The 13,899-nt window shown below is 37.0% G+C and overlaps 1 protein-coding gene across 2 annotated transcripts in view; it reads right to left on the bottom strand.

Moving 5' to 3' along the window:
- Positions 1 to 13,899, bottom strand: part of LNPEP (leucyl and cystinyl aminopeptidase) — a 49,850-nt gene that overhangs the window by 5,780 nt on the left and 30,171 nt on the right. For both annotated transcript variants that reach the window (XM_063181491.1, XM_063181492.1), the window contains 9 exons: positions 13,237 to 13,357; positions 12,451 to 12,605; positions 12,007 to 12,120; positions 9,466 to 9,597; positions 6,662 to 6,793; positions 5,362 to 5,522; positions 2,766 to 2,854; positions 1,878 to 2,058; positions 1,008 to 1,164 (listed from right to left, as the gene is read on the bottom strand). In XM_063181491.1, coding sequence (XP_063037561.1) covers positions 1,008 to 1,164; positions 1,878 to 2,058; positions 2,766 to 2,854; positions 5,362 to 5,522; positions 6,662 to 6,793; positions 9,466 to 9,597; positions 12,007 to 12,120; positions 12,451 to 12,605; positions 13,237 to 13,357 — 1,242 coding nt within the window. The remainder of the gene's footprint in view (positions 1 to 1,007; positions 1,165 to 1,877; positions 2,059 to 2,765; positions 2,855 to 5,361; positions 5,523 to 6,661; positions 6,794 to 9,465; positions 9,598 to 12,006; positions 12,121 to 12,450; positions 12,606 to 13,236; positions 13,358 to 13,899) is intronic.

Genomic DNA, 13,899 nt, shown 5'->3' with positions numbered 1-13,899 from the left:
ACAAAGAAACAACTTTTGTATGTCTATAGGCCAAACACCCTTCAGTTTTGTAGTTCTGTAGCTTGCCAAAACCACAGCCAGACGTGTGATCAGCCACCATATTTCAGCTGAAAATTTTGAACTTAAATAAAACTGCATAGACACTGCATTGCAACCCAGAGCTTGGGCTGTTTATAGCAGATTCTTAACAACTTTGGGTAAATTAAAACACTGCTATTTTCCTTATGTTTCCTTAAGCACTCATGAATTATCCCTTCCTAGCATAAAGAAAAAATGTCTGCTATTTTACCTAATAATTTAATAATTTTCTTATAGACTAAATCACTTTACTGATGTTTTATACTGCAAAGCAGCAAAGGTCATTTTAAACCAGTAGATGAATATGGACAAGAAGCTCCATAATAAGAAGGTATACAGAGAAATGAAAGATATATACTCATCAAGAACTGAACCTACAATATTGATTTCACTGTCAAGTCTGTAGAATTACATTGCATTATTCCTTTACACAACTGGAACAGGACAATGATAACCATCCTTGTGTTTCTATTTCTACAGAAAACAGTTCCAGTTTTTTATCTTGTCTCTCTACAAAGCAATTAGATCTACGATCTCTAGCCACTGTAACTTTTGAAAAAAACTCTTCTGTACAAGAAAAGTATATGGAATCTGTTTAATTACATATTAGTACTAAACTGACCTGTATGGGCACTTTAAGATAGCCCCAGACACCACTGCACCACACTCCCTACAAAACATTTTGGGGCATATGCGTACGGTACAGAAACAGGGGAAGGAGAGGGTAAGAAGCTGGTGCAAAAAATGTAGCATTTTGGTAAGAGACCATTAGAAAAAGCTGGCAAGACTGGCAACTGTCCAGAATCCCCATCCAACTTAGTAAAATTAATGAATATGTTCAGCAGTCAACATGTAAAAAGAGAATGTAACTATAAAGAACATTACAGCTAATTATTTAGAATTATCATTTATGAAAACCTAAGACATACCATGACTCGTGCTGCCAGTTCTTGTTCACCTTTTTTGTCTAAAAGGTTGTATATAAAACTCAGCTGGAACAAAGCTTGAGTAAGTGGTGCAGTGCTGTTCTCTTTGTTGAGGTAATCAATCAACTCAAAGGCCTTTTCCAGAGACTCTCTTCCTAGACTATGGGTCAATGAACACAAACATTAAAATGGATTACAAAACAAAAGCACTTCCTGAAACAAATCAGAAGTTATGCTTTCTATTACACTAACAGAGAGAGAAGTGAATAGAGGGGGTGACATAAGAAATAACTTACATGTAGAAATATTCACATTTTAACTTCAGCCAGATTACAACAAAGCAACAATGGCCACTAACATGCCTCCAGTTAATGAAAACTGAAAATGGGTAAGGAAGTGTGGCAAGGATGTCTGAAAATATTTATCACAAATAAGGGTATTCAGATAGAATAGCAGTTTCCGAAAAGACAATCCAGTATGTTCCACCTCGCCTGCTTCTGATAGTGGTGGTGAAACACATGAGAGGGCACCAGTAAAAATTTAAGAGGGAAATAGCTTACTTTTCTAAAGTGAAGCACTAGAGTACAGGAAAACAGTTAGCAGGCAGATTACTGGTCACTAAAGAAAACAGTATCTTCCACCAATGGAAACTATCATGTGACTCTCTGTGATCCAAACAGATGATGCTATAATGAAGAGGGAGATAACATCTAGAGTATCAGTGAACAGTTCCAACAAGGCTATTGAAGACTGAGTTAAACTTCCAGTGCTGTTGTTAAAGCAGCTGTCTCTAGAAACTAAATCTGATCTCCTCTAATTTGGAAAAAACTTGAAACACATATTAAATACCTTTTCCAATTACCAAAGTCTTACCGTGCAAGGTTGAAGATATTGTTGATCAAATTTGCTCTGTCTTTAGGACTCAGAGCAGTGTGGTTTTTTTTCAAGAGATCAATCAGTGTTTTCCAGTCTTCAGCATAGTGTACTATGTAGTAGCCATTCATGTCCACATTGAATTTTATCCATTCCACCTCTTCTGGAAGTTCAATGACAGCTAGTAGACAGACAATATGTTATCAGCTGAAACAAACATTTAACAACTGTTTGTCCAAATCAAAGTCTATGAAGTAGACTAGTACCAGAGAGACAGCAAATTCTTTCCCACTATTTTCCCCTATAATGACAAAGGAAAAGCCAGTAAGAAGGTTTTGAAAGACAGCTTAAAAATTCCAGGCTGTTCTTCCTCATCCCTCTTCCTACACCTGACTGAATGAACTTTATCACAGTCCGCCCTAAGCTGCAGCAGTTAATTTTTCTCCTTTTGTCCAGTTGTTCTTTCAAACAGCCCCACCTACAGTTCCAAATACAATATTTTCCTACACAGTTAAATAAAATAAACATTTCAGTGGAAAGTTACTTCCTAACATTTCAGCAACCTGGCAGATTAACTTTCACATAACTTGCTCTCTAAAGAACATTTGAGAGTTTGAGAGACTGTGTGTATGCATTGTGATGAAAAGCATAGGCTTTTACAAATTTCAAACCTATGATTCTGTTCCAGTTGCTGTCATGTATTTATACACAGAATGCTACAGGGAACCAGCTCTCTGATGATGACAACATCAGCAGTGCTCTGCTCCAGATCTCTGAAATTATTTTGTACTCTGTATGCCTTCAGCTTCACATCTTACTCAAGGGTGCTCTGAAATCATGTACCTGTAACTCAAAATTAACTTTCTACCAAAGCTTTTAGTCACATACCTGACTTCTGATCCAGTAAATATGCAGTAGTGCAATGGGTGAAGTTGCACCTATTTGTTATGTAAGTGAGAGGAATATGCCACAGGTAACTGCAAAGGAAAACAAATGTTTACTGCTGAGTTAGATACATATTATCTCCCTTGTATGGTTTGTTTTAATTTAATTTGCTGTAATATAATTTAACATATATAATTTTGTATACTAATAATACTAGCATCACTGAATGCTGGGTAGAATAATAAAGTATAAATCTCCCTTACCTAATCAGAATATGATGAAAGAATAAATGCACAGCATGTACAGAAATTATTTTTTAAATCCCACCATGTTGAAAAATGAGTAAATTTTATAGAACAGACTAGATTCAAAGAGACCTTTTAAGGTCAACTAGTTCAGGTCCCCTGCAATAAGTAGGAACACCTTCAACTAGATCATGTTTCTCAGAGTCCATTCAACCTGGCCCCGAATGTTTTCAGGGATGGGGCATCAACCACCCCTCTGGGTCACCAGTGCCACTGTTCTACCACCCTTATCATAAAAATACTATTCCTTATATCTAGTCTAAACCTACCCTTTTTTATTTTAAAACCATTATTCTTTGTCCTATCATGACAGGACCTGATAAAAAGTCTGTTCCCATCTTTCCTTTAAGTACCTGAAAGAATGCAGTGAGGTTTCCCCAGAGCCTATTGTTCTCCAGGGCAAACAGCCCAAATTGTCTGAATGTCCTTGTATAGGAGAGGTGTTATGTCCATCTGATTGTTTTTGTGAATCGACTCTGGACTCACTCCAACAGGTCCATGTCCTCCCTGTGCTGGGACCCCAGAGCTGGCTGCAGGGCTCCAAGTGGGCTTTCACCAGAACAGAGTGGAGAGGCAGAATCCCCTCCCTCCCCTGCTGCCCATATGGCTTTGGATGCAGCACAAGATACAACTGGAATTCTGGGCTATGAATGCACGCTGCTGGCCTGTGTCCAGTACCATGACCCCCCCCAAGTCCTCCACTGCAACGCTGCTCTTGATTTGTCCATCCCCAAGCCTGTGTTGATACCAGAGGTTGGCCGGACCAAGGACCCAGTGCTCGAACTTGCCCAGATTCCTCTGGATGGTATCCCTTCCCCCCGCCACACCAACTGCTTGGCTGATGGACCACTCGGCTTGGCGTCACCTACAAATTCTCGGGAGCACTTGATCCCACTGTATACATCACCGGTAAAATCTGAAACTGCACTAGTCCCTGATGCATTCCACTTTTCCTTGTACTGCTTTCCCAGTTCCAGCACGCTAGGTGGCTAGTCCAAAATCATACAGACAGTAAATCTCTGGCTGCATTAGAAATTCATCCAGTATGATTTTTACCTGAGTCCAACGTTGTTTTTCTGATCTTTTACAAGTTTTAACTAAAATTAAAAAATTATCCAAGTACAAGACTCAAATTCCAAATCATAGTATAGAAACCAAAATTCATTGTACAGCACAAAGACTTTCTTAAATGAACTGCAAGCTGGAAGAAAAATGCTAAGGAGGCTCATAACAATGATAAGGACTTGGCTATTTAGAGAAAAACATAAATCTGAGTGGGATGAAAGAAGCTGCACATATTAATCTGATTTTGATGGGGGTCCTCTCTATGTATGACTCACATAGACTACTCTTTTTCTGAATTTTTTCATACATGCCCCAAATTTACATCAACTAGAAGCAGAAATTACTTAGCTTAAAAATCCTTCCCTTCTTCCCTTACCTTTCAACCCCACATTGCTTTTCTTTCTCTGCATAACAATAATAAAACAGAGCCCTCTAAATTCCTACATTTCAAGAGACAAATTTCTTTCACAGACATATTTTTCTGCAAGATGATGCAATGGATTTAGCTCTTGTTAAATCTAAAAACCTGAATAAAACCAGCAAAATATCAAAGAATTCACACTTATATATTTTTGTTAGAAGACGCTGTCAAGGGTCATAAGGTAAGTTACATTTGCAGTAAACAAAATTTTAAAACTACCAACTGCCATATCTTTGCTTCTTCAGTATCAGCGTACGTATTTCCCTTTAGGTTTTGGTACAATAGATATTGCCTCTGTCATGTAGTAGTGTCATCTTAAAATTTCAAAGCCAAGAAAGCATTGATTCTAGTTTCTCTACATTCTTGTAGCAAAGCCCAAAGTATACAACTGAATTTTGGAAGTTAGAAACAGAGGCTCTAAAGTAGGATACATGCATCTCTAACTTCTGTGAAACTTCTGCAGCCTGCCTTTCTTTAGAGTCTTGTTAAACACACAAAACTTTCTCAAATGTAAAGAAACCTTTACTTATGAGATCTGCCTTTTGGTATTGAAAACCAACTCATGATGTCAAGCTTAAAAGCTTCAGGAGAAGGATGCATGTAATTCAGATTACAAAGGGTGTCCCTGATTTTTACCAGTTGCTTCAGTGGAAATAGACATGCACCTTCAGGCAGATACTAGATGACTCTCTGTTACTACCTGCCTACAACGGAAACACTAAAATGCCTGAATACAAGACAGAAAGATGTACAAACTTCAGACAGCAGCTTACTTTTAATGGATAAAAGGTATTAAGAAGGTAATAACCTTGCATCTGATGTCCAATTTTCCGGTTCCACACGATACAAGAATTTCTCCTGTTGTACTGAAATAATCTTTCCCTTTCGGACAACCGTGACTAAAGGAAATCCTTTATGCACAATCCAAGTCTTCATCATTTTTTTTACATCTAGTGTTCCATTGGTAATCTGTAAAAACAATCATAAAAAGCAAATGGAGAACACTTAATTTTCTTCTTAAGTTACCAAGTAAGTGGTTGTATGATTTTGCACCTGGAAACAATCTACTTTGACAGTGAACTTGAAAATTTCCCTCCACTCTGAGCCCCAGCCATCCAGACAGTTCTTAACCCAATGAAGAGTGCACCTGCCTGGGCCATGAGCTGCCAGCTTTTCTAGGGAAATGCTGTGGGAGACAATATCAAAGGCTTTGCTGAAGGTCAGGTAGACAACATCCACAGCCTTTCCCCCATCCACCAGGTGGGTCACCTGGTCATAAAAGGAGACCAGGTTGGTCAGGCAGGACCTGTCCCTCCTAAATCCATGCTGGCTGGGCCTGGTTCCCTGGTTGTCCTGTATGTGCCCTATAATGGTACTAAAGATGATTTAGTCCATGACCTTCCTTGGCACTCAGTTCCTGCCAATCATCTGTAGTTCCCCAGACCCTCAGTCCTTCCCTTGTCCTTCTTGACTTCTCTCCACCCTCCCTACCCTGGCCTCTCTGATTCCCACAGCCTTGCTGACTCTAGTCCTCACTCTCTTCTACCCAAGCCCTTGCTTTATTGACCCCTTTACACTAGTTTTAAAATTAGACACAGCCTTATATCTGCCTTATAATTTGACAGCTGCCTGTACAGTCTGCTTTCCTAGAATTTCATCACACTTTTTACAACAGAAGCTATCAAAAAGTTACATTAGTAGAGAGTAACCCAAGACACAACACAACACAAGACCTCTGTGAGGCTGGATATAGCTATTCCTTGAAAGCAAATCTTGTCCTGAATTTTATTACTTTCATTCTGGTCTTAACAGATTACCCATGTAATTCTAGAGAGGATATGTCCATTCTGGATGGACATGCAGGGCAGCACATACTCACTCATAGTGCTTTTTTGGGATGGTATGCAATGTAGCCCTAGAAGCTTCAATGAACTTCTCCCTACCTATATGAAAGAATTTTGGAATAAAATGAGCAAAAAATTCAGAGTGCTTACCTGCAGTTTATTATTCTATCTTTTTAATCAACAAGGAAATAAATAAAACCTATTATACTCTTTAGAGAAGTTGAGGGGAAAAAAAAAAAAGAACAGTGTGTCCAAGATGGATACCTCATTCATGCTGTCCCACAGGTCATCACTCTGGGCAGTTCCATATCTGTGATTATGCAAGTATACCTCAATGCCAGCTTGGAAAACATCCTTAGTGAGATAATGCTTCAGCATCAAAAGAAGTGAAGCCCCCTTTAGGTAGAAAAAAAAAGAAAATGTATCAGTAAATTCAAGTTACAGAACTTTTAAAAGCATATGCATATTATAGCTCTTTCACAGAAGTAAATCAGAAGCTAGCAGATTTTATTCCAAATAATAACCTTCAAATATTTACCTTTAAACTCAGTTTCCTTGGGAAAATATTCTTTTACTATTTCACAAACTCCAAATACAGTTACAGAAAACACTAATGTAGTTTGAAAATTTTCCCCAACTGCTTTGGGAAAAATATTTTAAAGGCTCAAACTAAATTACAAAATGGACTAGTAGAATTTGACATTTTTTCCAGTCAATATAATCTGAAAAATATTGCCTTCTTACTGATATGTGTCTGCTGCCTGCCATTTTTCATTAGTAATACTCATCTGTATGGTACAGAACTGCACTTGTGAGTAAGTGTTTAACAGTCATATGATGTTCATTTGAATCAAAAACCTAAAAATACATTAAAAATGTAAGATACACTTGTAGGCTGGAACTGACTGCAGAAGAACAAGTATGTTTTGATGTGTTTAAATACAGCAACATCTTGTAAAGAAAAAAAAGAAAGTATAGTTTTAGTATCAAAAGGGCTGTGAATGTTTCTATGTGAAAGCCACCAATAAGTAATTTGCCTGAGGACCTCCATATATTGTAAAACTGAACACAGAGGAGCAGCCTGTGATCAAGAATAGTTTAAAGGTACACTTTATATTTTTGGTACTATTTCTAGGAAAGAAACAAGTAGGAGAAGATTTTATAGAGACAATGCATTGTTCTCACACATTCCAGTTGCACGTTCTGGAATGTGAGTAAGATCTTATCTGAAACTGAAGGCAGCCTGGTTATTTATTACTCATCAAATGTCAGGAATAGCCCTTACTACAGTTTTTAATAATATGGCCACTATTTCCCCTCCTGTATGCATCTATACTTGACCTACAGCTCTGCTTCCTTGTTTTTCCTACTGTCATATCCTTCCAGGTGGATCTTGTCCCACACATGGGTGTTAGGTTTACTGACAGTCCGTAAAACAGCCGGACTAAAAATAATATTGCACAATTATTTCTGTTCAAGACAGTACAATGCAGAGGTCACCTCCTAATCTGTGTCAGTTGGTAGTTCAGTAAAACAAATTACATTGTACAATTCAGTAACAGACAATCCTTTGCCTATCAGGGACTACATTACAAGTGTCTTCTCACATGAATTGCCAAGAACTCTACCTAAGCTGTAAGGACAAGAATAGTATAACACAGGAACTTCATGCATGAATGAAAAGCTATGCAATGAAATCCTCTGAAACATAGAAAGCAGCTGTGAAAACACTATTTCTGACAATGTGCAAAACCTCTTTTGATCAGCTCTTAAAGGTGTAGGTTAGTACAATTCTATTCAAAATGTGCACATACTTATTAGTAGCAATGAAGTAATAAAATAATTCTCCAAATATAATGTTATACTAATTGACTGCAACTCCAATCCAATCACTTAGGAAACTTTTCCATTAAAATTATATAGAGAAGTTTCAATCAGTCCAAGACTGTCATAATTTGTATCTTTAAAGTTAGTTGGCTACAGACATGATTCTGCCAAATGCATAGCTTCCAGAAGCTCACCAAAAAGGGAATTACTTGAGACAGCACCTCTGAAGCATGAAACAACAGCCATGCCTTTTGATAAAAGGAGAGAATCCAAATTCATCTGGCAACCAAGGTAACCTGAAAATCACAAATATCTGTTCTTGCAGCTGAGAGAGCAGAGTCCAAAATAAATGGAAGCACATCACTACCATAAGTCTATGTGGCATCCCAGACTATTCAAGGATGCCAGACAAGATGTGTTGACCAGATGAGACTTGCAAAAGGAAACAAACCAAGACTGTCATGGGAACTGCATTCCACTGAGCAGAGGAAGATGCAATATTTGACTATTTTTCAGCAGAAAATAGCTGTCCCCATGACTTCTAATTGGATGATAGTGATGGAAAAAAATGCCAGATAATCTAAAATGAACAAAGAAAGGGCTTTCCTCCAACACTACCAAAATCTGGTATCTAAAACCTGAGACAATGTGAATAATACAGGTACTTCTCTCATGCATTTTTAAGCAAGGCACCAAGATGCTTTAATAACATACGCCTCACACACAACTCTCACCAGACATTATAAATAATCGCATTTCAGACAACCAGGATATGCAGTAAAATAATTTGCATTCAGAGGCAAGCGTCCAGTTCAGGCTATCTCTAAAATCCTGGAGGTTTTTTAAACTAGAAAGAGTATAAGACTGAGTGACTACTTTGGTATTTTGTTTTCACTCTTTTTAAAACCACTTGTTACATTCTGCTACCAAAAGAATATATGCCTAACCGGTTATGTTGCTTCATCTATTGGTTCCCCTCTTACATCTTCATGAGTATTATATTTAGTGCTCAATCACCGAACAAGATGTTAAGTAAGGCAACAAATACATATACATAATATTTTCCTAATTAAATGCTACATAGATCTCAAAAACACTATTGAGAAATCCCGCCTTGTTTGAGTTGGGTGTAAATAACCAAAGGTCTGTCAGTATATGCCTATTTACTTGTGATTCCACATTCATATTTTCAATAGCCAATGTATCACTTTCCAAATATTTTGGAATATTTTTACAGTTACCTTGATGTAAGAAAGAGCATCAAACATTTCTTCAATTTGCTCTGAAGACTGAACAGAAGAAGAGACTGGATGTGAAGAATTCAAGGCATCCTTCATCATAGCCTTGAAAATTAAAGTAAGGAAATCTTCATCCTGGAAGAGAAACATTTTTAGCTGTTTAGGGAGCTGAAATGTACATGTTAAGCAGAAAAGTAAAAGTTGTCCCTGCTTTGCTCCTCCATTGTCCAGGCAGCAAAAGAATTGTCAGGATACCTTTTCTAAAAGCTATTTCCCTGCCACATTTTAGCCATGGATTCTCACTTTTGAGTTTGCATCATTATGCAGACCTTTAAGCCCCTGTCTCAGGCAAGTGTGTCAATGGCACTAGACAAAAATGCATCTTCTAAGTAAGTGTGTGTCAAATTTCACCACTGTTTTCAGTTCATTTCCAGGAGGTAGGGAATACAAAAACATGACTTTCATGTCATGAAGTCTAGAGAAATTATTCATTATAATAATGTTTGGGAAAATGTAAACAGCTGTTTATCTAGTGATTACCAAAATCTCTTTACTTCTTTTCTTCTAGAATGGGGATATTAGAATTTAACACACTGATACCAGAACAAGAAAACCCCAAACACTGAAAAGAAGTTGATCATATTGGTATGTGTCCATTTCATTTCATCAAACAAGCAAACAATTCTCTGTACAGTAGAGAGTTAAAAAAACAACAAAAACCCCAACAATAACAACAAACAAACCCACAAAAACCCTCTGTGAAATACAATAAAAATAATTGTTAAAGTTTAAAATGTTAAGGCTACTCTTCTTGAATGGAGAAGTTCTGGGTAATGTCTTTTATTTCCACCAAAACACATTCTAGGACCATCAAACAATGAAATGAGATATTCGTAAAGGCAGCTTGTCAGAGAGCGTTTGGAATGAAGTACATAGATGTTAGATGTGTCCTTGTCAAAAAAGAACACTACTTTTTTGTCCCACCCTCAGCACATATGCCCCCAACAAGCAGAATGGCTGCATACTTTTGGTGACATTCCAACTAAACAACCAAGCTAGATCAAATGAAGAAGTTTTGAAACATCCAGTGCTGTAAAATAATTCTACTGGACCAGGTTAGCAACTCAAGTTTCTTAATACTAATAAGAGTGATTTAAGAACTCAAACTTCTCCAGAATGCTGAGAAGACAATGATACCTACCCGGCAGGAAACACTCAGTACAAATCAGGTGTTTAATCCCATGACTAAGGCAAATCTCGTAAACACTCCTAGAGGTTAATTTCAGGGCTCAGGTATGTCCTTTACTTGGCGCTATCTCTACCCAGAATGAAAAATTAGTCTCTCCACTACCCTCTACATTTAATTCCACTAACCTTTGTTTATCTGCCTGTCATTCTCACTGACAAAAAAGTTTTACGGCAGCAGTTGATATCTTTCCATTGGAAAATAGAGACCAAATTTGAATCCATCATGTTTTCCAGTGTCTGAAAAGCTAGGTCACTTAGCACCTGAGTGAGTTAGTAAGTAATCACTACATTATTATATCAGAAAGATTCTATCCTTCAGCCATATTTGTAAACAGAAGTGCTTGTGGGAGTAGTGCTTGTATTAAGTGTAACCCAGAATCCTCTACGGTGGACCATTTGGTATTTTTATGCCAGGTCTGGTCATTTGTGAAATTCAAACTGATTCAGACACAAGCAAGTACCACAATGATGGGAAGACAGGAGTTACTTCATGTAGGGAAAGAAAACAAAGGGAACTTATAACAAAGAGCATTTAGTTAGAAAGAAAAGACTATTCAGTCAAGGCAGAAGAGATATAACAAAGTTTTTAAAAATGTAACAAGCAGCAGGTGCACACTAGTTTGCAGAAAGAACTACTATATAAACATTTATCTTTAAGAGGAAAGTCTGATTTTGCTATTAGGGAACTGAATAATTGGTTAGCAAATTTATTAACAATTATACTATTGGCTTTCCAGGCTCACACTGTTCTAATCCAATGGTGAAAATATTATAAAAGCTATGTACACTTTTAATAAATGTGGTTATACCATGACTGGCAACTGTGCTTCTTTCATGTGATTGCAACCTCAGGCATATTTAATAACCTAATGCTTCCTAGGTCTATTAGGAAAAGCAGAAGTAGACAAACTTGTTCAACAGCATGTCTGCACTTCTAAAAAGATTTTAAGTTATAATTTGATACACAGACATCTACATGTTTTAACACCTGCTATTTTGCACAGAACACTTTAACCTTCACAAAACACAGCAGACTGCCTGTAGGTTACTATCAAAAAAAATCTAAAAAAATTTACAACCCACAGGAACAATGTACCCTTCTCAAAGCCTTTATCACTTTTTTTTAAACCCTTTTATCACTTCCAATATGATAAAATGCAAAAGCAGAGATGCTTGATCTCAATGGTGCCCAAAATAAATTTTAATATCAGTTTATAAGTATCAATCATTTATAGGCAGCACTTAAAAACAGCTAATAGTGAAGGTACTGAAAATGGGACTATAGAAATTACTTACTGAACGTAATTCTGGAAAAACCTCCTCCATGGCAAAGTATTCCATGAATGTGGCAAATCCCTCATTCAGCCAGAGATCGTTCCACCATTCCATAGTTACTAGATTGCCAAACCACTAAGAAAGACCAAAAACATCATTATTTTCTTAGAATTAAAATCAAATAAGAAGTACTCCATCCATCCTCTGCCTTATCTAAAATGAAGGTAAGGTAAAATGAAGGTCAGTCAAAACCACAGTGAAGCCTTTGCAGCAACATCTCCTAAAGCATGGCACGAGAGTTGAACTCTGCCTGCTGTGCTGTAGAAAATACACCTGCAGGTTTTCTAAACAGACACAATGCACTACCCAGTCACAGTGAGGGGAGGGGTGAATTTAAGGACAGAATTGCACTTAAAAAGCAAAGAAATTAAAAAAGAAAAAACAAACAACTTCCCAGACTATTACCTGATGGGCAAGCTCATGTGCTATCACTGCAGTTATTAGCTTTTTATCCCTTGCTGAAGAAGTGTTGTTGTCAAATAAGAGTGTTGTTTCTCGGAAGGTGATCAAGCCCCAATTTTCCATTGCCCCAGATTGAAAATCAGGAATTGCTACCAGATCTGGAAAAGATTTGAAAAAAGATTTTGAAAATTGCTAGTTAAACCAATACTATCTTTCAAGACTACCTATTTTAATTATTTAAACACTGCAGTGTGGACATACACTCAAATCCCAAGTACAGATGCCCCATAGATTGATAATGATGTTTCTCTAGCAGTACTCTGACATAACTTAACAAGACTGTGCCTATGGATCCTGCATGAGCAAAAGTAGCATAGAAATGAGATGGCCTGAAAAGTACACTACTGAAAAGTAGTGTCTTAAAAGACTGCATTTCACTATCTTTCCAGGCAAACTAATGCATGTAGAAGAGTCAAGCTGCAGGTCCTGTAGTTGTGAACATGGTACACAGATTGAGAATTTCCTCACTACTAAGTTGAGTAACACCAAAGAAATTCTTCTGTGTAAATTTATGTAAAAATATAAGCAATCTGTTTTCAAATGCTTACAAAAGCTTTCCAGCCTGGGAATCACTTAATACTTGTAGCCAGACAAACATATATTTAGGTTTTTTATTTATCTTATAATAGTAATACTTTTTTTTAAAAATGAAAATTCCCATGCATTTCTCAGTTCAGAGCTTCTTCTATTTTTTTTTTCAATTAAAAAAAAAAGTCTTAAAGAACTTACCTAATTTTTCAAGAGGGTATTTCATAAAAAAGTATTTTTGGTAAAATTCCAGAAGCTTCACTGCTGTGTCTAGGGCATACCCAACTTGGTTTAGATGCTGCGGTACGGCATAGACAGATACCTAGTCCAAACAGAGAAGAAAAAATATTTTGAAACTTATAGCCAAAAAAGATTTAGAAGTGAAGGAGGACCTGGGAGAAGTTCCTGAAACAGGTAAGACACATTGAAAGTACATACACAAATTACATAGAGTAGTTATGAACTTGCTCATAAAAAGCTGATTTTTCTTATTAGAGCCTATTAACAGGTCAAAATACAGGGACATTGTCCTGTGTGTATGCAAGAACAATTCAAGGATGAGAGCTTTAAGGAATGTGTCCAAGAAGGGTCTACATGACACAAATTTTAAAATCCCTCATAAGTCATTAAGGGACCTTCCCTGTACGCCTCAACCAATCTTTACTCTATGACAGCATTTATATATAGTATGATAGCAGTAGTATAATCTGCAAGAAATTCTCTCTCAAAAAAAAAATTGGCATAAAGCTCATCCCTATGGCCACATTAGACATGATGTAAGAAGCATTTATATAAAAATTGAGAGGTTACAATCTCCCCCTTATGTATCAAGAAAACATGTTTGATTAAGTTACAGGTACATTC

The sequence above is a fragment of the Melospiza melodia genome, chromosome Z (genome assembly GCF_035770615.1).
Source record: "Melospiza melodia melodia isolate bMelMel2 chromosome Z, bMelMel2.pri, whole genome shotgun sequence".
NCBI lineage: Eukaryota > Metazoa > Chordata > Aves > Passeriformes > Passerellidae > Melospiza > Melospiza melodia.
Note: the sequence above shows the minus strand (reverse complement) of the source record. Positions and strands in the feature narration are given on the sequence as shown.